At 43.3% G+C, this 25199-nt stretch overlaps 1 protein-coding gene across 1 annotated transcript in view; it reads right to left on the bottom strand.

The window, feature by feature from the left end:
- NECAB2 (N-terminal EF-hand calcium binding protein 2) overlaps positions 1-25199 on the bottom strand; it is a 1135462-nt gene that overhangs the window by 590518 nt on the left and 519745 nt on the right. Inside the window, exon 5 of the mRNA XM_085637926.1 lies at positions 8651-8748. Coding sequence (XP_085494052.1) covers positions 8651-8748 — 98 coding nt within the window. The remainder of the gene's footprint in view (positions 1-8650; positions 8749-25199) is intronic.

The following is a 25199-nucleotide window of genomic DNA, read 5'->3' as shown; positions in this document are numbered from 1 at the left end:
AGCTGCATTTTTTGCTTTGGATATATCTGATATGCATAAATTAAGCAAAAAGGTGCCAAGCTACACACTTGTTTTAAATAATGTGTTTTTTACAGAACAGAGGGCCTGATTGGTAGTTTGATGTAGAGGTACTCTGTCACAAACGTGACGTATATCCCGTCACCTTATTACAAGTGCATTAGGACCCAATACACTTGAAATAAGGCAGATGGGATAACTGTGACGTTTGTAACAGAGTACCCAACCCCCAAACTCTAAATAAAGCCCAGTGCTTTTTAAACGAGAAATGGTACATGCATCAGTTTACAACAGTTCGATAGCCATAAAAAAGGCCCGCCTCCTATCCGCCATCTTCTAAATCGAGCATTCAGCAGTGATCGAGCCACGGAAACAAAGTCTGGCCTAATGGCCACAAAAGCAAAATAAAACAAGTATTACGGGAATTGTTTGCCCTGTGGACCAAATAGATAAGTAGAGGACAGACAATTAACGTAGGCATGGCCTTTCTAAAGACTGTCTTAGAAATCTGTTGTAGGCGCATGATTGGAGCTAGAATAATACTAATCTTGCAATTACCACTTAGAACATGTGTTCAACTAATGGTCCAAGTCTATAGCTTATGACACTTTTTGCACATTTTGTTAAATTGTCCGAATTGTACAGTATTCTCATGTTGCATGTATGAAGTGTGAAATTTCAACCGCTTTGTAGAGAGGAAATTCTTTTTTTTTGCCATTATATACCTAACCTACACAACATTCTTAAGGTTCCGGGCAGAAGAGGTGCATGAACACAATTCAAATGATCTTTGGTAATTTGGATTAGACAGCGCTGTGCTTACATATGGCCTTTTTTCCAGTACTCAAGAGACTCGCTAAAGCTACTGTGTAGGCCTGGAACTGTGGCCTTAACCGGCTAAAGCTACTCTGGGGGCCTGGAACTGTGGCCTTAACCAGCTAAAGCTACTCTGGGGGCCTGGAACTGTGGCCTTAACCGGCTAAAGCTACTCTGGGGGCCTGGAACTGTGGCCTTAGCCGGCTAAAGCTACTGTGTAGGCCTGGATCTATGACCCATAACTATTAAAGTTACTCTGGAATCTGATTCAATTCTTAATGTCCTGATTCTGAACTAAGTTTTCTTGATAGAATTAAGCCACAACATGTATGTATACTTTAAGACATTACTGCATTTCCCATCTCTCACCCCCACCAACAGGTGTCAGTGTTCTAATCCATCCAACAGAGAATTTCCTTTAACTTCACATGTACATATACAAAATAATGCAATACTTCCAAAATGTGTTTTTTTTCAGCATATTTTTATTTCCTTTCTTAATTATTTGGTAAGCAATCCAAAACTGATTTTAGTATCAGCGTTTTTTCACGGGTTACCATTGTTAAGCCCTAGAAAAAATAAGTCTGCCTTCTAGAGCCATATATTAGTCTATGCCCTATACAGATTGGCCTCCATGTTTCTGAACTAGAGTGTGCCGCGGACAATGAAATGGGACCTAAAGGCTGGTATCCAGGGACACTTTGGTCCTATCTTACTGCTTTGAACCTCCACTTTCTTGCTCCAAAGTGGTCTAGCTTTGCAGATAGCAGTTGGATTGTGTATGCACAACCCTCTCTCCATCCTCCATTCAAATTGTATGTGTTCATAAAACATATCTTCCATCAGTCATAGTACACAGATTTATACGTGAGATCCTTCTTTTATTGCTAGCGTCATTCAATTGAATGATGTCCTCAGGCTTTAATTTCAAAGGCTCATTGAGCGAGAGATATACATGTAAAAATTCTGAACTCATTAATATTGGCATTTTCTGTCCGTATGTATTTTTAAACAGTTTGCAAACAATCAGGCATGTCAATGCTTTCTCCCAAACATGTCAATAGATGCAAAGCCGGTCAGTTCAAAATCCCCTTCTCAGCAATTCTTACCATTTAGATCAATGAAGTTAATGAAAGACAAAAAAGAAAATTATGAATAATCAAATGCCACTACTTCTCCTGTCATAGAAATCAATGCAGGGAAGTCGATGGGGAATAATAATTTCTCCTACGTTTGAATAAACTGCCACCTCAGGAAATCTAGTAAATGCTTTCAATCCCATTCAGTAATTGGTTGACACAAACCGGAGAAAGGATGACATTCTATTGGCTAAAGACTAGATGGAAGATTCCCAAAATAAAGTAAGGTCTAGTTTGTAAATTGCACAATATTTGATGTTACCCTCCTACTTTCAAATAGCCAGGGCAGTTACTTTAGTTTTCAAGGTGACTGCTAGGGCTTAATTACTGCATGGTGACTGTGTGGCTTTCCCATACACTCCTATGATTAGCGCATACACTTATGTTTTCCAGCGCCCAGCAAGGGCTCTAGGCTAGTTTCTTTGAGAGATTAGAAGAAAAATTCTATACTCTGGGGACTTTTTGGGTTTCTCCATTGTTATATATTTTTTAAATGTTCTGTTCAAAATAGAAACACCAAGCCAAAATACAAAGAATAGCGCAATGCTTAATTTGAGCCTGTGGTTTCCGGTGCTCATCACCAGCACTTCATTGTCAATACCTGGAATTATGACAGCCAGCCACATGGTGGCGCTGTTTATCTAATTTTGTGAAGAACACAACAGTTGTTTAATAATTCAAAATACTTTAAAAATGACTGATACCTGCCACCCAAAGCTTGGGTGACAGGTATTATTCATTCTTAATGTATAAAAAGTCTGAATTGTCGTTAGAAGCACAAGGGTTATGCAAGCTGCTGTGGTCTCCTGACAAGGGCCCTGGCACTTATTTCTTTGCAAATTAAGTACTGGAATAGGGTAATTTCCTCAACTGGAAACCAGTACGTCAGTCAATATGGTTTACGTCTAACAGTAAACATCAAATCCTATAGTTCAAATAATCTAAGGTAGTACCATGTTTTTGTTTGCTCAGAAAAAGACTAAACAAAGACAAAATAATCGAGAAATGAACAGGAAACAAAATGAATACCTAGGCACCTGCAGTCAATGAAACGCACAGGTGCACACTTTATTAGCCAGCAAGCCAATTTCCTCCATTCTTTTTTTTTTAATATCGCTCCCACTGTTCTATGTCTTCACGTGAGTGCTCACTTGGATTTCTATAACAGCAATATCTCTTTTTCAATTAGATCTAGAGGTCTTTGTGTCTGGTTTGCTGATGTAGATGACATTCACTATTATTGGCAGTGGAGCCCATACAAAAAACATAGATGTCTTTGCCAGAATCAACAAATATATCGATGAGACTGAAAGTCTTGAAATAAATGTTCTGCGGTGAATAAGATTGTTCCAGTGCAAAACAGGAACTGCATGCCAGCTCTTTTATAGATAACAATTCTTCCTCTGCTCACTGCCTTTCACTGCCAATTCATCCAGTGTAATCCAAACACAAGATAATATGGCTGAATGCAAAAATGCAAATACTTATATCTCAAAATATGTCAAAATGGAAAACTCCAACTAGGGAGGGAATCTATGAACCAAAATGCCCCATATAAACCACTATGCGCCAATGTATTTATTCATCACAACACTTTGTACCCAGAGCAGCCTTACATACATATATTTAATCTTGATCTCAAATCTCTGAAACAAAAGCTCACTCAGGAGGTCTCCCAAAACTTAGGTTATTATTGAAATCCAGCACTCCTGACGCGTTTCGGCCTCAACAGCAGCCTTGTTCACACACCCAGCTGAGCGTCATTACCTTATTTAAATGGTTCCACAATGAAAGTAAAAACTAAATAATGAAAGAACGTTGCGTGTGGCATCCAGTCACCATCTTAAAGTGGTTGTCTCTCTATAACAATGTACATATGGTAACAAAAATGCATAGGTACAAACCAGCCAAATACGGCCCAAGTAGGTTCACCATTGGTGTAGCTCATTGCATCTCATTCAACATAACTTTCACTAATATTACGTATATATATCAGTGAGAAATATTAGCAAAAGCTGATTATCTAGGCTAGTTACATCTCACTTTCCTCATGGCGCATACTAAATTTACTCACTTGGGCTAGATAGCGGTACCCTGTGGTTATTTGTGAATCAGCAGGGTAGGTAAACATTTTAGCCTCTAATGTGGGCTCATTCTTTGTTGTCTGTGGTACTTTACCTTAGTATGATGCATTATTTCTTACCTACAAGACTCTGTGTGTACTTAGCCTGCACTTACAAAGTGTCTAAGGAAGTATCTGTGTATTAATATATATGTGTAATATTTTTGAAAGTTATGTTCATGGCAGGAATGCAGCACAAATGTCATGGTACGTGCCCTTCGAAGGTTTGTATAGGGTCCTTTCCAGCAATACATTAACTATAAGTTTAACTGAAATGATCAAATAGAATAATTCCTTATTTGGAAATCTGAACGCTTTTTTTTTTTTACAATCAAACCTAGTGGACACTATGTTACGTAGAAGTAATAAGTATTCATAGGAAAAATGCTCTCAGGAACAATTAGTGCCAAAAACAAGTTGGCCTTTGAGGTCTATAATGACATCGGAGGCATGCACCACTCCCTTGCTGTACAATGTTAAACTTTATTTGCTTTATTCTAAGTAAAACAAAATTCACATTCTTTACAGTCTTTTGACATGAAACATAATCATGTATTATAGGTTGCTAGTGAAGTCAAAAGTACCTGAAATCATATCAGAAAATATTGAAGATGTATCTAGACTACATCTGTTATATATGAATTACAATAAAGATACTTCTCTGGTTGACAAGTACCTCTGCAGCCTCATTTTAAAAGTCGAAGCTTTCCTTACAGAGCCCACTACACCGCTTACTTTTTATGTATATTGTAATATATAGTTTAATTAGATGTCTACAGTCATGCTTTTGCACAGTTCATTTGAATTAAAGCGAAAACATAAAATACAAGTTGTGTACTTCTTTTTAGGTTACAAATACAATGCATTACATTTTTAACCATCATTTATTACAATTTGAGATCAGAAAATATATTACACTTTACGGAATGCAAAAATATGTGTTCTTTAAATTGCTGATGCTTCATTCAAACTATTTGATAGGCAGCTGATTGTGCATATAAAATTAAAATTGCCCATGTAGTCCAATACCTTTGTCGTAGCTCCAACACAAACTGCATACAGGGCATGTAGAACTGGCCCTGTGGTTTTTGTTTGGAGAAAGTTCTCCATATATCATGAAACTAAGCTTCATATCAAATTATTTATTATTGAGTACTTGCAGGGCCACTAGAATTATGCTATTGTGCGGCCTCAGCGATTTTCGCATAATGATAGATTAGCCACATTTGCCATATAATCCATCATCTGCTGCATAATCTGCAGATTTTAACAAAGAAATTGTTTCTAGCTCAAACTGTTCAACAGTTGCTAAAAGCGTAGGGACACGTGTTGTCGCGCAGTGGAAGGCAGTTTGAAAAGGCTCACTGTTTGCTTATTGCTGCATGTGGGTGTTAAAATGAGGTGCAACCAATGCCCACAGTGGCAGCAAGATTAAAAACAACAAAATAACGCAGTAAATCTATCACAAAATGTGCCGCATTTTGGCGCATCATTTGCCTTTTCGTGCTGCATAATTTGACCCTCCGCTGCCGCATAATTCCAGTAGCCCGGAGAATTTGTCTTTTAGAAACAGGTTTTCTTCCTTCAGTTTCATGCATACAATTTTAAATGTTGCTTCTCAAGCTAATCAATATATATAAACGTAAAGTTGTCATTTCTGCTTAAAAACACTGCCCTCGTAATTAAATACCACAATCAAAAAAGCCTAGCAGGTTGGGGATCCACCCATGTCAAGGTATTGCCTCTCCCAAACGACAAGTGTGGAGGTCTCTGAGTTACTGCATGTACTGCTACCTGTCTCCGTTAAAGAGCATAACCATGGCAGTCAGGCATGAATACACTCATATATCCTATGCACTGCTACCTGTCTCAGTGAGAGACCCAAACTTGCCTCACACATTGTATGTGTACTGCTACCTGTCTCGGTGAGAGAAACAAACATGCCTCACGCATTGTATGTACTGCTACCTGTCTCGGTGAGAGACCCAAACATGCCTCACACATTGTATGTACTGCTACCTGTCTCAGTAGAGGACAGAACGGTACAGCACGCATATGAGTTTCCTCCCATGTTGTATGTAGTGCCACTTGCCTCCGTAAGAGTTCTGTACTAAAAGATGTCTCCGTAAGGGTCCGTACCATGCCACGCATAGATAACTTCACTCACATAACATACTTATGCACTGCTACCGGTCTCATTAAGGGACGGACAGAACTGTGCACACACAGATTAATGTATGTAGTGCTCCCTGCCTTCGTAATGGGCATAACCTCGCCACACATATTGTGTTCTAAAATCTGCCCAAGGAAGGGACAGGACATACTAAACACAGATGAGTTTCCTCACATGTTGTATGTAGTGTTCCCTGCCTCCCTAAGGGGCATAACCATGCCACGTATATTTTCTGTACTTAAACCTGCCTAAGTAAGTGGTATACCCATGCCACATATAGATGAATTCACTCACATGCTGTATGCACTGCCACCTGACCCAGTAAGGGACAGAACCGTACCATATACTGATGAATTTACTCACATGTGGTATGAGGAGCTACCTGCCCCAGTAAGGAGCAGAACCATGCCACACATATTTTATGTTCTAAAACATGTCTAAGTAAGGTACTGTACCATACCACGCATAGATAAATTCACTCACATACTTATGCACTGCTACTGGTCTCATTAAGTGATAGAACCATAACCAGCCAGATAAATTCACTCCCATGTTGTAGATACAGCTGTCTCAGTAAGAGACAGAGCGATAACACATATGTGTGTAGTAATGGGTGCCTGTAGGGGGCAGAACGATGCCACACAGGTGAATTCACTCTCATGTATGTACTGCTACCTGTCCCTGTAACGGTACAGAACAGTGCCACATGCAGGTGAATTTATTCACATGTATGTACTGTTATCGTTCTGTGTAAGAGAAAGAACAATGACACTTGTAGATGAATTCTCTCACTTGTATGTTCTGCTACCTGTCTCAGCAGGAGAGAAAAACACACCACAAATAGATAAATGTACGCACATGTATTTAGTTCAACCTTTCTCAGTAAGGGACAAAACGATACCACCCACAGGTGAATTCTCTCATCATTGTATGTTCTCCTGCCTGTCAGGCAAAGATAGAGCTCTCACTTATTCTATGCATTGCCACCTTTGTCGACCAGAGACATAAACATAGTGCATACATACGAATTATACCATTAATTGGTACAATACCGTCACCAATAAGGGTTGTAACCCTACAAACATGCATTCTCTCACGTGCCTTTGAACTGCTACTTCTCAAAGTAAATGACGAAACACCACACATACATGAATCCTCTCATATGTATATATTCCCATCTGCCTCAGCGAGATATAACCTTACCACCCAAACTTGAATTCTCTCACTTACTTATGTACTGCTAACTCTCTGTAAAGTACTATACACCCAAACTTGAATTCTTTCCCTTACTTATGTACTGCTAACTCTCTGTAAAGTAATATACCTCCCAAACTTGAATTCTCCCACTTACTTATGTACTGCTAACTCTGTAAAGTACTATAACACCCAAACTTGAATTCTCTCACTTACTTATGTACTGCTAACTCTCTGTAAAGTAATATACCACCCAAACTTGAATTCTCCCAATTACTTATGTGCTGCTAACTCTGTAAAGTACTATACAACCCAAACTTGAATTCTCTCACACACTTATGTACTGCCAACTCTCTGTAAAGTACTATACCGCCCAAACTTGAATTCTCCCACTTACTTATGTACTGCTAACTCTGTAAAGTACTATAACACCCAAACTTGAATTCTCTCACTTACTTATGTACGGCTAACTCTCTGTAAAGTACTATACCGCCCCAACTTGAATTCCCTCACTTACTTATGTACTTCTAACTCTCTGTAAAGTACTATACAACCCAAACTTGAATCCTCTCACTTACTTATGTACTGCTAACTCTCTGTAAAGTAATACAGCCCCCAAACTTGAACTCTCCCACTTACTTATGTACTGCTAACTCTCTGTAAAGTAATATACCACCCAAACTGGAATTCTCTCATTTACTTATGTACTGCTAACTCTCTGTGAAGTAATATACCGCCCAAACTTGAACTGTCTAATTTAACTATGCACTGCTTTATCTGTAAAAAATGCGCCCGTATCACTGAAACTTGAATTCTCTCACTCACCTATGAACTACTAACTGTCTCTGTAAAGCTTCTATCAAATATTGTAGGTACTGCAACGTGTCTCTCTAAAGAAGCAACGCTATTACAACTCTCACATTTATTATATATAGTGCTGTCTCGTGAGGGATCTAATCACACCACACGAACTTGCATTCTCTTATGTATTGTATGGGCTCCTACCAGAGATGATGGATGTAACTACGCCATAGAAATTACACAGTATAGCTGGCATTATAATTTAGAACTGTGGTGCATTCAGACCATATGATCTGAATTTGAATCAGTGAGTAAATACCCTTTACCCTGCCAATGAGGGTGAGCACCGTCATGGCTACAACCATAAACTATGCATCTGCTACTCACCCTCTTTGTGTAGTCCATAGCTTTGAGGATGGAGAGGTTGAGGGTCTCCAGAGAAGAAAGAACATCCTCATAATCTCCCATGTGATTGGCAAAATAATCTGAAAAACAAGGAAAAAGAATCATTTTACAAATTTGCAGTCTATCTCTGTGACGCATAATTGGATGCCATTAGGGTGAAAGTGGTTCTCTGTGAACCACATTTGCCCTGTGCTTAGCACCCACACACCATGTCAAACGTTGAACTTAAGTAGAACAGAAAAGCCTCTGCTCACAGAGATGACATGGTAATTGCAAAACAGAAAAGGGAATTTATAATCGAGCACCTTGTTAACTAGCTCAAAATATGGATCTAGGCTTGAAGCCAAGGAGCTTCAATAACAGTCACACGATTCATAGATGAGATGATGAGCGGGTGCACATTTACGTCAAAAATGCGCATCATTGGTCACAGTTTAAGAATAAGCTGAGTGAACGCCAAACTAATGTAAGGGCTTCAGGAAACTAATGGACATGCTGGAAATAAATTTCATCTGCAATCCCAATCCTTGCAGATATGTGATCAGTTTTCAGTGTGCTCTTGATAAATTTATGGTATAAAATTACATTGATGTCATGTCATGGAACTGGAATCACAGCTCAGGTGAGACTTCTTTCGCCATGGAGTCCTGGCTGTTAAATGGAAAACCTTTTCAAAGACCAAATGAGTAAAGCCAAGTTCCAAGAGTAACAAATAACATGCGACTATACAACTGAATATCAACCTCCAAATTATCATTGTACAAGAATATCGAGGGACAAAATATCAAAAGGTAACTGCATATAAGGAAGTATAGATTTACTTTTCTTAACTCCACATATCCGTACCTTGAAGATATATTAACAAGGTATTGAAAATCTAGACTTACCGGGGGATTATTTTATTTTCAATATTTTGTCCTTGGTTGTGTGTGTCATCGATATTCTTGTGCCAATATTCAGGGAGTACACCATAACGGTCAAGTAAACAAGTGCATGACATATAGCCAGGCAGGTAAGAGTAAAAATATGATTAATATAAAAGACAAGACTTGGACCAACCACATTCAGGGCCCACTGCATTCAGTCGATGCAGTAGCAAGGGTCTGGTGGCGCAGTGGACTAAAGCAGCCACTGCAGGGGCCTGTGATTGACCTCATGGTCACAGGTTCAAATCCCGGCAGGTCCACTCAGCCTTTCATCCATCTGAGGCCGATAAATTGAGTACCATTGAGTTGGATAACAATAAACATCTGTTATTCAGCGCCAGGACACCTACGGGTAATCATGCGCTTTACAAATACACCTGTTATGTTTATTTATGCAAGGCAACTGCCCAAAGTTCTGTAAAGGGAAACTAATAGCACCTGTGTTACCCGCAGGGGCGGGAAGGCAAGATTCTCAGACTGTAGGATAATATTAGAGTCAGCGCTACTGGCATCACTAATAGGGCACCACACTTACATCATCAAAAATACTAAAATAAAGACAGGAAAAAATCTTGTTCATTAGGGGACAACATTATTTTGTTGTTTCCGCAGGAGTGCCTCTTATTCTTGCACTGTTCCTGGAGAAGACATTACGCTTTGGTGCCGATTTCCATTATTTTTGCAATTCCTTAGTGCAATCATAGTTCTAATCTACATGATTTAGTCGGTTTGGAGTGATTTGATGTTACTCCTTTGATGTAAAATTACAGAAAATGTTGCGATTATATCTGTTTGCGCAGTTATGAGTAATAAGGAAAAGAAATTCTTTCAGCGGAGCAAATGCATCCCCTGGTCCATTCTTGACGTGAGAGTGCATTTTGCCCTACGAATATAGAACTGTAGGCTGGATTATGGTCTTTGCTTAATATGTGTAATCTTGCTTCATTTTGCTATACTTTTAAGTAATTACGCTACAGAAAATTACGCGAGTTACGCCCACCTCCTACCTTTTTCCTTATTCAATTACAGTGCAACAGAAGAATACTAATGTTTTGATAATAAAGTTAACAGCTTATCCATCTAATGTATTCTGCTTTGTACATTTCAGCAGGGTCCATTTGAATTAATGTTACTAAGGATTGAATTTACAGTACACTACAACCAAGCCACACGCTAGATTTATATATATATATATACACACATATACCGCCAATAATAATAATAATCCACATTTGTAAAGCGCAAACAATCACCCGTAAGGGGACCGTCGGGAAGATTAAGCAAGCTATTGCCCAGAGTCACATGGTGCTGGGCTAATCTGCCGCCGGCGCCGGGGATCGAACCGTGATCCCCAGATTCCAGCGTCAGTCACCCTGGCCGCGGCGCCACACCTCTCCCTCCAATGAATGAGCCCCAGACCCTGTAGCATTCTCCACTCTTTCAGCCAGCCAGTGGAAAAACTTCCACCTCGCTCTCCTTGCCAGCACACCTTTGGATTTTCATTTAGTGGAACTTCTGTTTTTGATCTTTAGGAGGCTAGGCAGGCCGGGCTGGAGAAGTGTGGCTCAATGATTGGAGCGGCAGACCCTGATGCAGAGATCTAGCCCGGGACCAGGGTTCAATTCCCCACCTCGGCGGGTCTTGGGCTCAAAAATTCCACGGACCTGATAATTCTCACCTCGGTGCCATTCCAATTATGGAGTCCCACTCTGCAACTCTGGACAATAGCTTGCTTAATCTCCACAACGGCCCCCACAACGCTAAGGATGCCTGGCCTCCACCTTGGGGGTGCCCAGGAGTGGACGTCTCACACGGAAAGCCAGGATGGGTTCCACAGCGGTATTCGTACAAGCGCCTTGAGACCCTTGCGGGTGAGTAGTGCACTATACAAGTATCAATTTACATTTATTTACTTCCATCCACCACAAACTGCTCCAATGAATGAGCCCCAGACTCTGCAGGTGTGCTGGCAAGGGGAGCGAGAGAAACGTGTTTCCATTGGATGGATGAAAGAGTGGAGAATGCTACATGGAAACCAAAAGGCAAGTTTACACAGGCTTAAAAATGAAAAAGGCATAACAAACACCATTTATTAAAGTAAAGGATTGCAGCGTTTTTGTGACATTGAATTAAAAAAATAAATATAATGAAGTTGCCCTCCATTTGAAATGACTCTGAAAGCGGATTGAACCGCAGTCTTAAGTCACGAGGCCAGTCGAAAGGCAGAGACATTTACCCGTGATCAGCCCTCTGGAAGAGGAGGAACGTGTGGGGTTTTCTTTTACCCGTGAGCAGATTTCCATGGGAATTAAAGTGCTTGAAACGGCTTTCAGCAGTGTCGGTCAGCCTCTCTTCAGCAAAGTGAGGTGTTGTTATAGATATGTATATGTATTTAAATTCACCTACAGAATCCATGCAATATTCTAGGCAGTTAGCATTGTTTGTGGCTAGACCCAGAGCCTCCGAAGCATCTAGTTTCTTCACTTATTGAGGGGGTTCTAGATGGAAGTAGGAACAGCAATTTTTTTTGTCAGATATTTTTTTGTCAAAGATAAGGAACAGCAATTTTTAACTGTACTTAAAGGAGAGGTAAAAAAAATATATATCTTTTAGCTCTACCTATATAGCTACATTATTTTCCATACTCATTAAGTAACTCAAATGTTGCAAAGATTTAGAATTGTCATAAAATTATCGACAAACGTATTTATCACTAAATTTATTTATTTATTTATTTTAAATAAAGAGGAGAGTTCAAATACACTACCAGCGTGATTTACCATTAACAAATAAAGTTCAAGCTATCAAGAAAGAGCCCCATTCACGGAAAAGCCTCAACTGAAAACGAGCATTGGCAAAAACAACTTGCTCTAGCATTGGAAACCTGGTTGATTGGTTATTTTTTTTAAATTATATTATCTGCATATGCCACAAATTTAAAGAAAAGAAAGAAAACCAGTCGCTACCTAAACATGGTGGCCAAATGCTGGCAGAAAATGTTTAAAAAAAGAACCATCACATATAATTTTAATTGAGCAATATGGTTGCTTCCTAGCAGTTGGGAGTGCTTAGAATGAACATAGAAATAATTTTTGTTCAAATTAGGGGTGGGCGGAACTTGCGGACTTTCACTCCATACAATTCCATGGAATTACATAAAAACTCAGTGAGATTATGCAGAATTCCGCCAACTGGCGGAAAATATGCTACTCACCTTGCAGTTTTGCGCCAGTAGCGCAAGTGGTGTTGAAAATCAGGGTAAATGGTACCAAGTGTTGCGCAAGACCGCACGGCCCATCGAGTTGATTTTGCTGCCACTCGATTAGAAAATCCATTTGATCGGCAGCAAATCTACTCGAACAACAGCCTTCTGACCATGAATGCCAGTGACCCAGTTAAAAAATCGCGCTTGCAATGCCGATTCTCACTCACCAACTCACAAATTCTGGAGCCTCACAGAAGGAAAATTCTGCCATGTGGTGATTGGCAGAATTTAGCGAGAACTCCACCTTTAAGAGTAAATCGGAGTGGCCAAAATTCCACCAATTCCGTGGGCAGAATAGAACATTATGCCCACCCCTAGTTTGCACATCACTGGAAAATATATTGCACATTAGCACATAAAAAATCTACTATTGGCTTTGAAGTTTTTTAAACTGAAAACCTTGTTTAAACAGACAAGGATGACTTAAAAATAAGCACAATGGGAAGAAAAAAAGCAAAGGCAAAATATTGCTCTACCAGCCTTAGTACTCAAGCACACTTCCTATGAGATGGCTGCGCACACACAATCAGAACAAGCATTGGCATAGCCAATAGGTCTCGCCTTTGGGACCTTATAAGTGTTTAGCCATGCAACAGTTGCATAACTAAATACTTATAAGGTCTCAAAAGCGAGACCTATTGGCTATGCAAAGCGGGCTTGCGGCCGCGAAAGTGAAAGTGATCGCGGTAAAGCGCGTCGCGCCCGCGCACATGCACTGTAGCTCTAGGCTGGCCTGGTAGCACTTTTTGGAGCCCTCTCAATAAGTCTCGCCAGACTAGTGCATGCGCTGGGTCAGGCGAGACCTAAAAAGTGCCATTACAAAGAGCGCAAGTGAGCCTCTGGCTGAAGTAGCCTGCCCATTCTCCCACACTTTAAGCTGTGGCGGAGGAAGCAAAATATGAAGGACAGTTGAACTGACCAATATGTAAAGAAAGTTGATTCAAAGCCCTTCTAAGTATGTATATATATGTATTGGTTTTATTTATTAATGATTTTTCTTATTACATGAGTCTATGATACAAAGTTGTCTCTAGTCCAGACTAAACAAATGTAGTTACAAAGGAAGGGGAGGATTAAAGTGCATGAGTATCGGTGGAGGAAAAAACAGAAAGCTGATGTGGTAAGAGGTGGGGGATAGTAGTATGGGAATTAGGTTATGGCTCCCCTCTCCTGTGGGTAATAGTAGAGATGGCCCTAGAATACCGTAAACCAATACTAGCAGGGTAATGAAACATCAGGGCTCACTGGGTGCATTTGTGCTGGTGACAAGGGCGAAAAGCGTTACAACAAACAAATGATGGACGGAATGCTGACAATGCATACATTCTCCCCCAGTCAAGAGATCTGGGTTAAATCCATCGTTCTTTTGCCCACTACACCACTCCAGTTTAGACATGGCTATATGCAAATCAGTCTTGACCCTGTGCCTCATGGGAACAGTCCAGCCCGAACTGCCAAGCCATGTCTTCCCTGGACTGGAATCAAGCATCCTAGGACCGGTTTCTGGCTATCAGCCGTCATCAGCCAGGATAGCTTGACTCCAGTGGCGTAGTAAGCACGGGTCCCACGTCTGGGAATACCCATCCCACTTAGGGCGAAAAGCGTTACAACAAACAAATGATGGACGGAATGCTGACAATGCATACATTCTCCCCCAGTCAAGAGATCTGGGTTAAATCCATCGTTCTTTTGCCCACTACACCACTCCAGTTTAGACATGGCTATATGCAAATCAGTCTTGACCCTGTGCCTCATGGGAACAGTCCAGCCCGAACTGCCAAGCCATGTCTTCCCTGGACTGGAATCAAGCATCCTAGGACCGGTTTCTGGCTATCAGCCGTCATCAGCCAGGATAGCTTGACTCCAGTGGCGTAGTAAGCACGGGTCCCACGTCTGGGAATACCCATCCCACTTAGGGCGAAAAGCGTTACAACAAACAAATGATGGACGGAATGCTGACAATGCATACATTCTCCCCCAGTCAAGAGATCTGGGTTAAATCCATCGTTCTTTTGCCCACTACACCACTCCAGTTTAGACATGGCTATATGCAAATCAGTCTTGACCCTGTGCCTCATGGGAACAGTCCAGCCCGAACTGCCAAGCCATGTCTTCCCTGGACTGGAATCAAGCATCCTAGGACCGGTTTCTGGCTATCAGCCGTCATCAGCCAGGATAGCTTGACTCCAGTGGCGTAGTAAGCACGGGTCCCACGTCTGGGAATACCCATCCCACTTAGGGCGAAAAGCGTTACAACAAACAAATGATGGACGGAATGCTGACAATGCATACATTCTCCCCCAGTCAAGAGATCTGGGTTAAATCCATCGTTCTTTTGCCCACTACACCACTCCAGTTTAGACATGGCTATATGCAAATCAGTCTTGACCCTGTGCCTCATGGGAACAGTCCAGCCCGAACTGCCAAGCCATGTCTTCCCTGGACTGGAATCAAGCATCCTAGGACCGGTTTCTGGCTATCAGCCGTCATCAGCCAGGATAGCTTGACTCCAGTGGCGTAGTAAGCACGGGTCCCACGTCTGGGAATACCCATCCCACTTAGGGCGAAAAGCGTTACAACAAACAAATGATGGACGGAATGCTGACAATGCATACATTCTCCCCCAGTCAAGAGATCTGGGTTAAATCCATCGTTCTTTTGCCCACTACACCACTCCAGTTTAGACATGGCTATATGCAAATCAGTCTTGACCCTGTGCCTCATGGGAACAGTCCAGCCCGAACTGCCAAGCCATGTCTTCCCTGGACTGGAATCAAGCATCCTAGGACCGGTTTCTGGCTATCAGCCGTCATCAGCCAGGATAGCTTGACTCCAGTGGCGTAGTAAGCACGGGTCCCACGTCTGGGAATACCCATCCCACTTAGGGCGAAAAGCGTTACAACAAACAAATGATGGACGGAATGCTGACAATGCATACATTCTCCCCCAGTCAAGAGATCTGGGTTAAATCCATCGTTCTTTTGCCCACTACACCACTCCAGTTTAGACATGGCTATATGCAAATCAGTCTTGACCCTGTGCCTCATGGGAACAGTCCAGCCCGAACTGCCAAGCCATGTCTTCCCTGGACTGGAATCAAGCATCCTAGGACCGGTTTCTGGCTATCAGCCGTCATCAGCCAGGATAGCTTGACTCCAGTGGCGTAGTAAGCACGGGTCCCACGTCTGGGAATACCCATCCCACTTAGGGCGAAAAGCGTTACAACAAACAAATGATGGACGGAATGCTGACAATGCATACATTCTCCCCCAGTCAAGAGATCTGGGTTAAATCCATCGTTCTTTTGCCCACTACACCACTCCAGTTTAGACATGGCTATATGCAAATCAGTCTTGACCCTGTGCCTCATGGGAACAGTCCAGCCCGAACTGCCAAGCCATGTCTTCCCTGGACTGGAATCAAGCATCCTAGGACCGGTTTCTGGCTATCAGCCGTCATCAGCCAGGATAGCTTGACTCCAGTGGCGTAGTAAGCACGGGTCCCACGTCTGGGAATACCCATCCCACTTAGGGCGAAAAGCGTTACAACAAACAAATGATGGACGGAATGCTGACAATGCATACATTCTCCCCCAGTCAAGAGATCTGGGTTAAATCCATCGTTCTTTTGCCCACTACACCACTCCAGTTTAGACATGGCTATATGCAAATCAGTCTTGACCCTGTGCCTCATGGGAACAGTCCAGCCCGAACTGCCAAGCCATGTCTTCCCTAGACTGGAATCAAGCATCCTAGGACCGGTTTCTGGCTATCAGCCGTCATCAGCCAGGATAGCTTGACTCCAGTGGCGTAGTAAGCACGGGTCCCACGTCTGGGAATACCCATCCCACTTAGGGCGAAAAGCGTTACAACAAACAAATGATGGACGGAATGCTGACAATGCATACATTCTCCCCCAGTCAAGAGATCTGGGTTAAATCCATCGTTCTTTTGCCCACTACACCACTCCAGTTTAGACATGGCTATATGCAAATCAGTCTTGACCCTGTGCCTCATGGGAACAGTCCAGCCCGAACTGCCAAGCCATGTCTTCCCTGGACTGGAATCAAGCATCCTAGGACCGGTTTCTGGCTATCAGCCGTCATCAGCCAGGATAGCTTGACTCCAGTGGCGTAGTAAGCACGGGTCCCACGTCTGGGAATACCCATCCCACTTAGGGCGAAAAGCGTTACAACAAACAAATGATGGACGGAATGCTGACAATGCATACATTCTCCCCCAGTCAAGAGATCTGGGTTAAATCCATCGTTCTTTTGCCCACTACACCACTCCAGTTTAGACATGGCTATATGCAAATCAGTCTTGACCCTGTGCCTCATGGGAACAGTCCAGCCCGAACTGCCAAGCCATGTCTTCCCTGGACTGGAATCAAGCATCCTAGGACCGGTTTCTGGCTATCAGCCGTCATCAGCCAGGATAGCTTGACTCCAGTGGCGTAGTAAGCACGGGTCCCACGTCTGGGAATACCCATCCCACTTAGGGCGAAAAGCGTTACAACAAACAAATGATGGACGGAATGCTGACAATGCATACATTCTCCCCCAGTCAAGAGATCTGGGTTAAATCCATCGTTCTTTTGCCCACTACACCACTCCAGTTTAGACATGGCTATATGCAAATCAGTCTTGACCCTGTGCCTCATGGGAACAGTCCAGCCCGAACTGCCAAGCCATGTCTTCCCTGGACTGGAATCAAGCATCCTAGGACCGGTTTCTGGCTATCAGCCGTCATCAGCCAGGATAGCTTGACTCCAGTGGCGTAGTAAGCACGGGTCCCACGTCTGGGAATACCCATCCCACTTAGGGCGAAAAGCGTTACAACAAACAAATGATGGACGGAATGCTGACAATGCATACATTCTCCCCCAGTCAAGAGATCTGGGTTAAATCCATCGTTCTTTTGCCCACTACACCACTCCAGTTTAGACATGGCTATATGCAAATCAGTCTTGACCCTGTGCCTCATGGGAACAGTCCAGCCCGAACTGCCAAGCCATGTCTTCCCTGGACTGGAATCAAGCATCCTAGGACCGGTTTCTGGCTATCAGCCGTCATCAGCCAGGATAGCTTGACTCCAGTGGCGTAGTAAGCACGGGTCCCACGTCTGGGAATACCCATCCCACTTAGGGCGAAAAGCGTTACAACAAACAAATGATGGACGGAATGCTGACAATGCATACATTCTCCCCCAGTCAAGAGATCTGGGTTAAATCCATCGTTCTTTTGCCCACTACACCACTCCAGTTTAGACATGGCTATATGCAAATCAGTCTTGACCCTGTGCCTCATGGGAACAGTCCAGCCCGAACTGCCAAGCCATGTCTTCCCTGGACTGGAATCAAGCATCCTAGGACCGGTTTCTGGCTATCAGCCGTCATCAGCCAGGATAGCTTGACTCCAGTGGCGTAGTAAGCACGGGTCCCACGTCTGGGAATACCCATCCCACTTAGGGCGAAAAGCGTTACAACAAACAAATGATGGACGGAATGCTGACAATGCATACATTCTCCCCCAGTCAAGAGATCTGGGTTAAATCCATCGTTCTTTTGCCCACTACACCACTCCAGTTTAGACATGGCTATATGCAAATCAGTCTTGACCCTGTGCCTCATGGGAACAGTCCAGCCCGAACTGCCAAGCCATGTCTTCCCTGGACTGGAATCAAGCATCCTAGGACCGGTTTCTGGCTATCAGCCGTCATCAGCCAGGATAGCTTGACTCCAGTGGCGTAGTAAGCACGGGTCCCACGTCTGGGAATACCCATCCCACTTAGGGCGAAAAGCGTTACAACAAACAAATGATGGACGGAATGCTGACAATGCATACATTCTCCCCCAGTCAAGAGATCTGGGTTAAATCCATCGTTCTTTTGCCCACTACACCACTCCAGTTTAGACATGGCTATATGCAAATCAGTCTTGACCCTGTGCCTCATGGGAACAGTCCAGCCCGAACTGTCAAGCCATGTCTTCCCTGGACTGGAATCAAGCATCCTAGGACCGGTTTCTGGCTATCAGCCGTCATCAGCCAGGATAGCTTGACTCCAGTGGCGTAGTAAGCACGGGTCCCACGTCTGGGAATACCCATCCCACTTAGGGCGAAAAGCGTTACAACAAACAAATGATGGACGGAATGCTGACAATGCATACATTCTCCCCCAGTCAAGAGATCTGGGTTAAATCCATCGTTCTTTTGCCCACTACACCACTCCAGTTTAGACATGGCTATATGCAAATCAGTCTTGACCCTGTGCCTCATGGGAACAGTCCAGCCCGAACTGCCAAGCCATGTCTTCCCTGGACTGGAATCAAGCATCCTAGGACCGGTTTCTGGTGACAAGGGCAGCTGACAGGGTGCAACATCTCTTTATAAGAATTGTATGCATGGTATTAACTGTGTACACAGCAGGCATGGCTTCCCTTGGACATTATTTTGACTATCATTATATTTTTGGGTCCTGAGCATTGCTTGTTAAGGAACCATTCAGTGAAGTATTGGTTTCAATGTGTGCTATAACTGGAAATATGATCGAAGCTGGAGATTGGAAAAGGCTTCTACTGTAGGTGTATATAGCATTATAAAGCTGCACAAGTCATAGGGGTCCATTATGATGGCGGGAGGACAAAGTCCGCCCGCCATCTCTCCGGGAAATGGGACCGCCCGCTAAGGGTGCGGGTGCTAAGGGTGCGGCGGTCCCGCATGGGCAATTAGGATGCGCCCGCCACACTGGCAGGCACATCCCTAATTATTTTTTTTTAGGCGGGCGGTGCGGTCAGCAGAACCCGCCGCAATACAAAAAAGGCATGTGTGCATTTGCATGCACAAAGTGGCAGGCACCGCGCGGTGCCTGCCACGTCGTCCATGCAAATGCAGGGGGGTACCAAAGGTACCCCCCATGTGTCCCCCACCCCCCAACATGTCTAGCAGTCACCGCCACCATATCACGCCCCTTTTCCGCCCGGTCACCTGTGTGACCGGCCGAAAACCGGCGGACGGTCTTTCCGTCTGCCGCGGTCTCCCCCGCCATAATAATATGGCAGAGGGAAATGGGTGGCGGGTGGAGGAGAATGTCGGGCAGATCGCCACCGCCATGAGTGCGGTGTCGATCCGCCCGACATTCTAATAGGCCCCTTAGTGTCACCCTCAGTCTCTCTCATTTCCTTCTGCCTGCATCTGAATTATTTTTTCCATCACATCTCCAAGGAGCCAAAAAGTGTTTTTTGTTCTAATTTATGAAATACAGCAAATATTCTGGGAACCTATTCTCTAAATAAATATCACTTCTTTTATTATTAGGAGATGCTTGCAGGGGTGTGCCCATAATCTTAGATCATCATCCGGGCACACACCAGTCTTGTCCCAGTTCAGAAAAGAGCTGAAGGCACATCTTTGGAAGGAATAACATATCCCTCATTGACAAAGAGCCTTCTATTCTCACCGCCACCGACTTGACATCTTTAGATTTCAGCAAATGGCTTTCAGCCGCTTCAGTGGCAGGCTCCTAAGCAAAACTTTAGACCATTGTACTTTTTTTTTTTAATTACATTTTTTTACTTTTTACAAATTAAGCATTGGCTAAAGGTTGTGTCGGTTGTTTTCTGCGACTAGGGTACACAGTTGTTCGTAAGCTGGTGAGAGTGGATGTGCCATAAATAAAGACGAGTAAAGTCAGCCCACTCTGAGCTCTGCAAGTGTGAATTCTATATAAAACATGCACAGCCTTAATTTACTGTTTTAATTAAGAGTTTTTATCCAAACATATTCAAAGAAAAGATTTTAAAAAACTTGATGAAACAAAGCACAAGGAAATATGCTTTTCCCATTAAAAAGCATCACGCTGGGGCCGTTCCCATGTTGAAAAAGCGCATTTCCTTGCATGTCACTAGTAAATTGCAGGCACTTTATGAATAGAAGACACCATTATTGAACACTGAATCGCAACCCTGTGCTGGTGTCGGCTTCCAATTATTCGTGCGTATGGGCTGTTAAATGGCTCAATGGGGTGCCCTGACAGCCGGCCGTGTCTATTTTTGGGATGATGCCTTACGGTAGATGAACCGCGCCATCAGAAGCAAAGCGACTTCCGGACGACTCCACTCTGGGGAAATTGCAACACGCGGCTTCCGTAAATTGTTCTAGAATAGCTGTCTGGTAACGGCAGAAGTAAATATAAAGTGACGCGTTTTAAAGTGCTACTGTCGCCCGCCATTTTCTTTCACAGCAGAGACTGCATCTAGTTACTTTTTCTCTGGAGTAAGTGAAGTGCTGATATTTTAAACAACACTTATGGAAATGGGCCTATTTCCACGATCGTGTCACCGAGTATTGAACAGAATTCCAGAGAAGCCAATTTGGTTGCCAAGTTTTTGTAAGCTTTCAATGATTTTGTGCCAAATAACAACAGAACAGTACAAATTACTTGAAATTACATAAGTGCTGTCTGGAGTACTTTTGCTTCTATTTTTTATTTTTTATGTTATGCTTTGTGTTTTCTGCCTGTAGAACCCCTTTTACATCTCCTGAAAATGTGTTTTTTCAAAACACTCAACGGTAATTATCGATTTTTTGAACCAGCATTTTTATGAAACCAGTAAAAAGGAATCCTTTAGTTGCATTTAGTCCTTTATACCTGACTAAAATCGCTATCAAGTCACTTTCAAGACAAATCTTGTGCTTTCTCCTAGTTTTTTGCTTATGTGTAATGTTGTATTTCTGTATATAACCCGACCAATTGCATGTATCAATCCATGAACATGGTTAGGGTTGCATTAATTTGAATATGCCACGTTACCTCGCTTGTCTTTTTTACCGCATGCCATTACAACACAGTTTTTACAACAACTGCGTTGTAACAACACATGCCATTACTCCGCAAGTCGGAACAACGACTTGCTCTAGGGGGGGGGGGCGCTGGATGTTGGAATAGTTTAATTTCCTCTTCCAACTCCAGTCTGTGCAACAGTAGGGAAGGTGTTGGGTTTTAAATCCAACACCTTCTGACCTCTAGAGCAAGTTGTTGTTCCGACTTCCGGAGTAATGGCATGCGTTGTAACAGCGCAGTCATTGTAACAACCACGTTGTAATGGTATGCGGTCTCCCAGGTTCGTGAAAAACAATGTTTACCTATTAATTTATCCATTTTCTCACGAAGAGCCCTTATTTTCAGTGGCGGCTGGTGAAATTTGAAAGTGGTGAGGCGTAAAATTATTGCCATACTGCACTGTGGTGAGCGAGTGTAGCGTGCAAGCCCGAACATCCTACGGCGGGGGGGAGTGTGGGGGGGGGGGGGGGTTCGTGGTTATTCACCCTGAGAACATTTTGAAAAAAAAGAGTGGATAAATGGTGCATTTTCATGCAAATTTGAGGAAGCAGGAAGGTTAATAAAGCAATACGATTTAGTTATTTATCATTTAAGAAATTGCCAATTTTTATGAGCTATAGAGGACAATATTTGCATATGCTGATGTTATGACCATCAACTGAAGAGCAGGGATTCATTTCAAATAAAACGTAGTGTGTGGTGCGCACACTCTAAATTCCTATTCAAAATACATAGACACGCATACTGTCTTGTAAGAATAGATCAAATACATAAAATTACACTGCAGAAAGCCTGAATTGCATAAGCGTGATGCACATCAAAGAACTGAAACATGCTCTTTTCAATTTTTTCTTCTTACGTCAGCGTAACCTAATTTACAAAATGTAGTACGTTCTTAAAAGATTGATAATAATTGGCGGATGTGAATTATCTATCAACATACAGTGTACATCTTAAGGACTCAACATGAGACCGACAGTCAGCAGCACTAACTGGTTGCATGAGCTATTTGCAAGCCCTTGTCAAAAAATACAATGGAGGAATTCCAGTTCCATAAATAAATACGTAGGTGTAAAGTATTAATATTTTACCTTTTGTCTGCCCAACAAAAACAAAACAGGAGAAATACAGCTGGTTAACATCATAGATCACAAGGGTCCCTTTTCACAATGCATTCTTTGTTTCAGTAAAGGGTCAGATCTGCCATTCCAGCTTTTTCCACGCGCTGCCTGCGCTTATGCTTTCCGCACAGAGCCTTGTAATACATCTTGTGAGTTCAAGCAAGCTGTGCATGCCGTTTCAGGTAGCTTGTCTGTGAGGTCCACAGAAGCAACCTGAGAGGGCCAGAAAGAAACGTCGTAAAAACTTATTCGCATCACCATGCCCTTGAGAACATTAGTTAAGAAACAGCGATGGGTGCAAAAAGTGCTGCGAAGTGTTCGGTCCGTGCAAACTTCCTCACAATAAAGAGTGCTGGGATAACAGACACAATGTCGGATATTGCTGTCCAAAATTTAAGTTGATCACATTAGAGACAGTGATTTAGAAACTATGTGGAGCACGCCTTTATCGTGCCGCCGCCCCACAAACACACACACATCTTAACAGGACAAGAACAGTAGATGAAAATCTTGTTCTCACGCGTCCTTTGCTTGTGCAAAAATAAAAAAACTAAGACAAAATCGCCGGGGCTGCACTTTAAGCTGCTAACTGCTGGTGCCCTCTGCAGTTCTAGTTTTAATGTGCTTAGACATGTGTAGAATCTATTAAGCGTAACCCGAAGCACATTTGAAACCCTTCCTCCAAGCAGGCCCAGCGGAAAAATGCCTACGTGGTTTAGAGGTCCAAATAAGAGTGAAAACTGGGGGCCCGTACCCGCATAACTCCTTACTTTATTATTAGTGGTTAGGTGGGGGATTCACTACATCGCCAGTGTGTGGAATTGCGGCCGGCATGACGGGCGGGTGGCGGGTGGCAGGTGGGTGGAAATGGGGTTGTCACGGGGGAATGGGGGGAGGCAGGAGGGGTTTAATTAAAGAAAAATATCAAACTTACCGTCCCGCGCCACCTCACCTTCTAGGTGGGTCCAGTCCTGGCTCCCGCTCCCGCCGTCCTGCGATTTTCAATTCCTGCAGCTCTCTCATCAGAAAGGCAGCCTCCCTCCCTCCCCTCCGCCAATCACAACGCTGCAATGGCAGCGTTGTGATGGTGAGGCCTACAAGCAGCCTACATAGACAAAAAGGGAGAGTGGGCGGTCCTGCTCGAGGGCAGGGGGGGAGTGGCTTGCCCACTGTTGCGGGTACTGGCTGTTTGGTCGTCTCCAGGGCCAACCAAACAGTCAGTACGCACAACAGTGGGCAACCCACTCCCCCCCTGCCCTCGAGCAGGACCGCCCACCCGCCCGCCCCCAACCAGGCACTTCTGCTTTCTCGCAGTGCGAGAAGCAGAAACATTAAATGGTAGTTTTCACCATTTATGTTTCTGCCTTCTCGCACTGCCAGAAAGCAGTGGGGCGACGCCCCAACGCCCCAATGGGGGAGCCGCCACTGCTTATTTTAATTTTCAAGACGGGAATAATTGTGATAGGATTATTAGAGAGGAGTAGCATATAATAACTTCTAATCAATTCTACTGTGTGTTTTTGATACTGTAAAAGAGGATGACTGGGCAAATCATCACAGGAGCATGGCTTGATCACGGAGCCCTTTTTAGGTCTTGCCTACTAGACAGAGCACGCATTGAAGCTTGCAAAACATTTTGTTTACTTACAAAAAGCTTACCATTGGTTGGCTTCATTGTCACTCTTAATTGCTTGCTTGATATTGGTTAGTGTGTGTGGGTTTTTCTTCTGAGTCTTGTGTTTGTCCCTCTCCTAGAGGATGACCCAAGTACGTGTCCTTCCACTGCTTGCTTTTTAGGTGCTACTTTATTCTGTGTTTTAAATACTCCACCAGTGTGTGTATTTTTCATCTGGCTGCTCTGTGTACTTATCCCCCCTCAGTGTTCCTCCTGTAGTCTGTGTTGCCATTGCAACTATCCGTGTTGCTTTGCCTCCACCCTCACTCCTGCTTTCTGTGTTGCCTTGCTCCCCACATGCCCTCAATATTGCCTGTTCCATCCATATTGCCTCCCACCGTGCCCTCCTTCCCGCAATGCAAAAAAAGCTATGACTATGATATTTTATTTCCTCATCCTTCAGCCATAATGCACAGCAGCTGTGCTGCTGTACAACATGGCTAAAATAGAAATTGACCAAACCAATACCTTGCTTAGGCAAGACCTATTGGCTTTGCCAATGCTTGGTTAACCTCAGATGGGAGAGAGATACATTGGCCTAGAATCAGAGTCCGTGACTAGCAGGACCTATTCATCAGGCACATAAGACCATATTACTGTGGTTTGAACACCTGACCCTTGCAGCCTGAGCAATAACCACTGGGCTATCTTTCTATGTTTGAATCAAGCTACCTACAGGCCTCACACAGTTCTCGCTGCGGTAG

Source organism: Triturus cristatus, chromosome 12, assembly GCF_964204655.1.
Source record: "Triturus cristatus chromosome 12, aTriCri1.1, whole genome shotgun sequence".
NCBI classification, from domain to species: Eukaryota; Metazoa; Chordata; class Amphibia; order Caudata; family Salamandridae; genus Triturus; species Triturus cristatus.
Note: the sequence above shows the minus strand (reverse complement) of the source record. Positions and strands in the feature narration are given on the sequence as shown.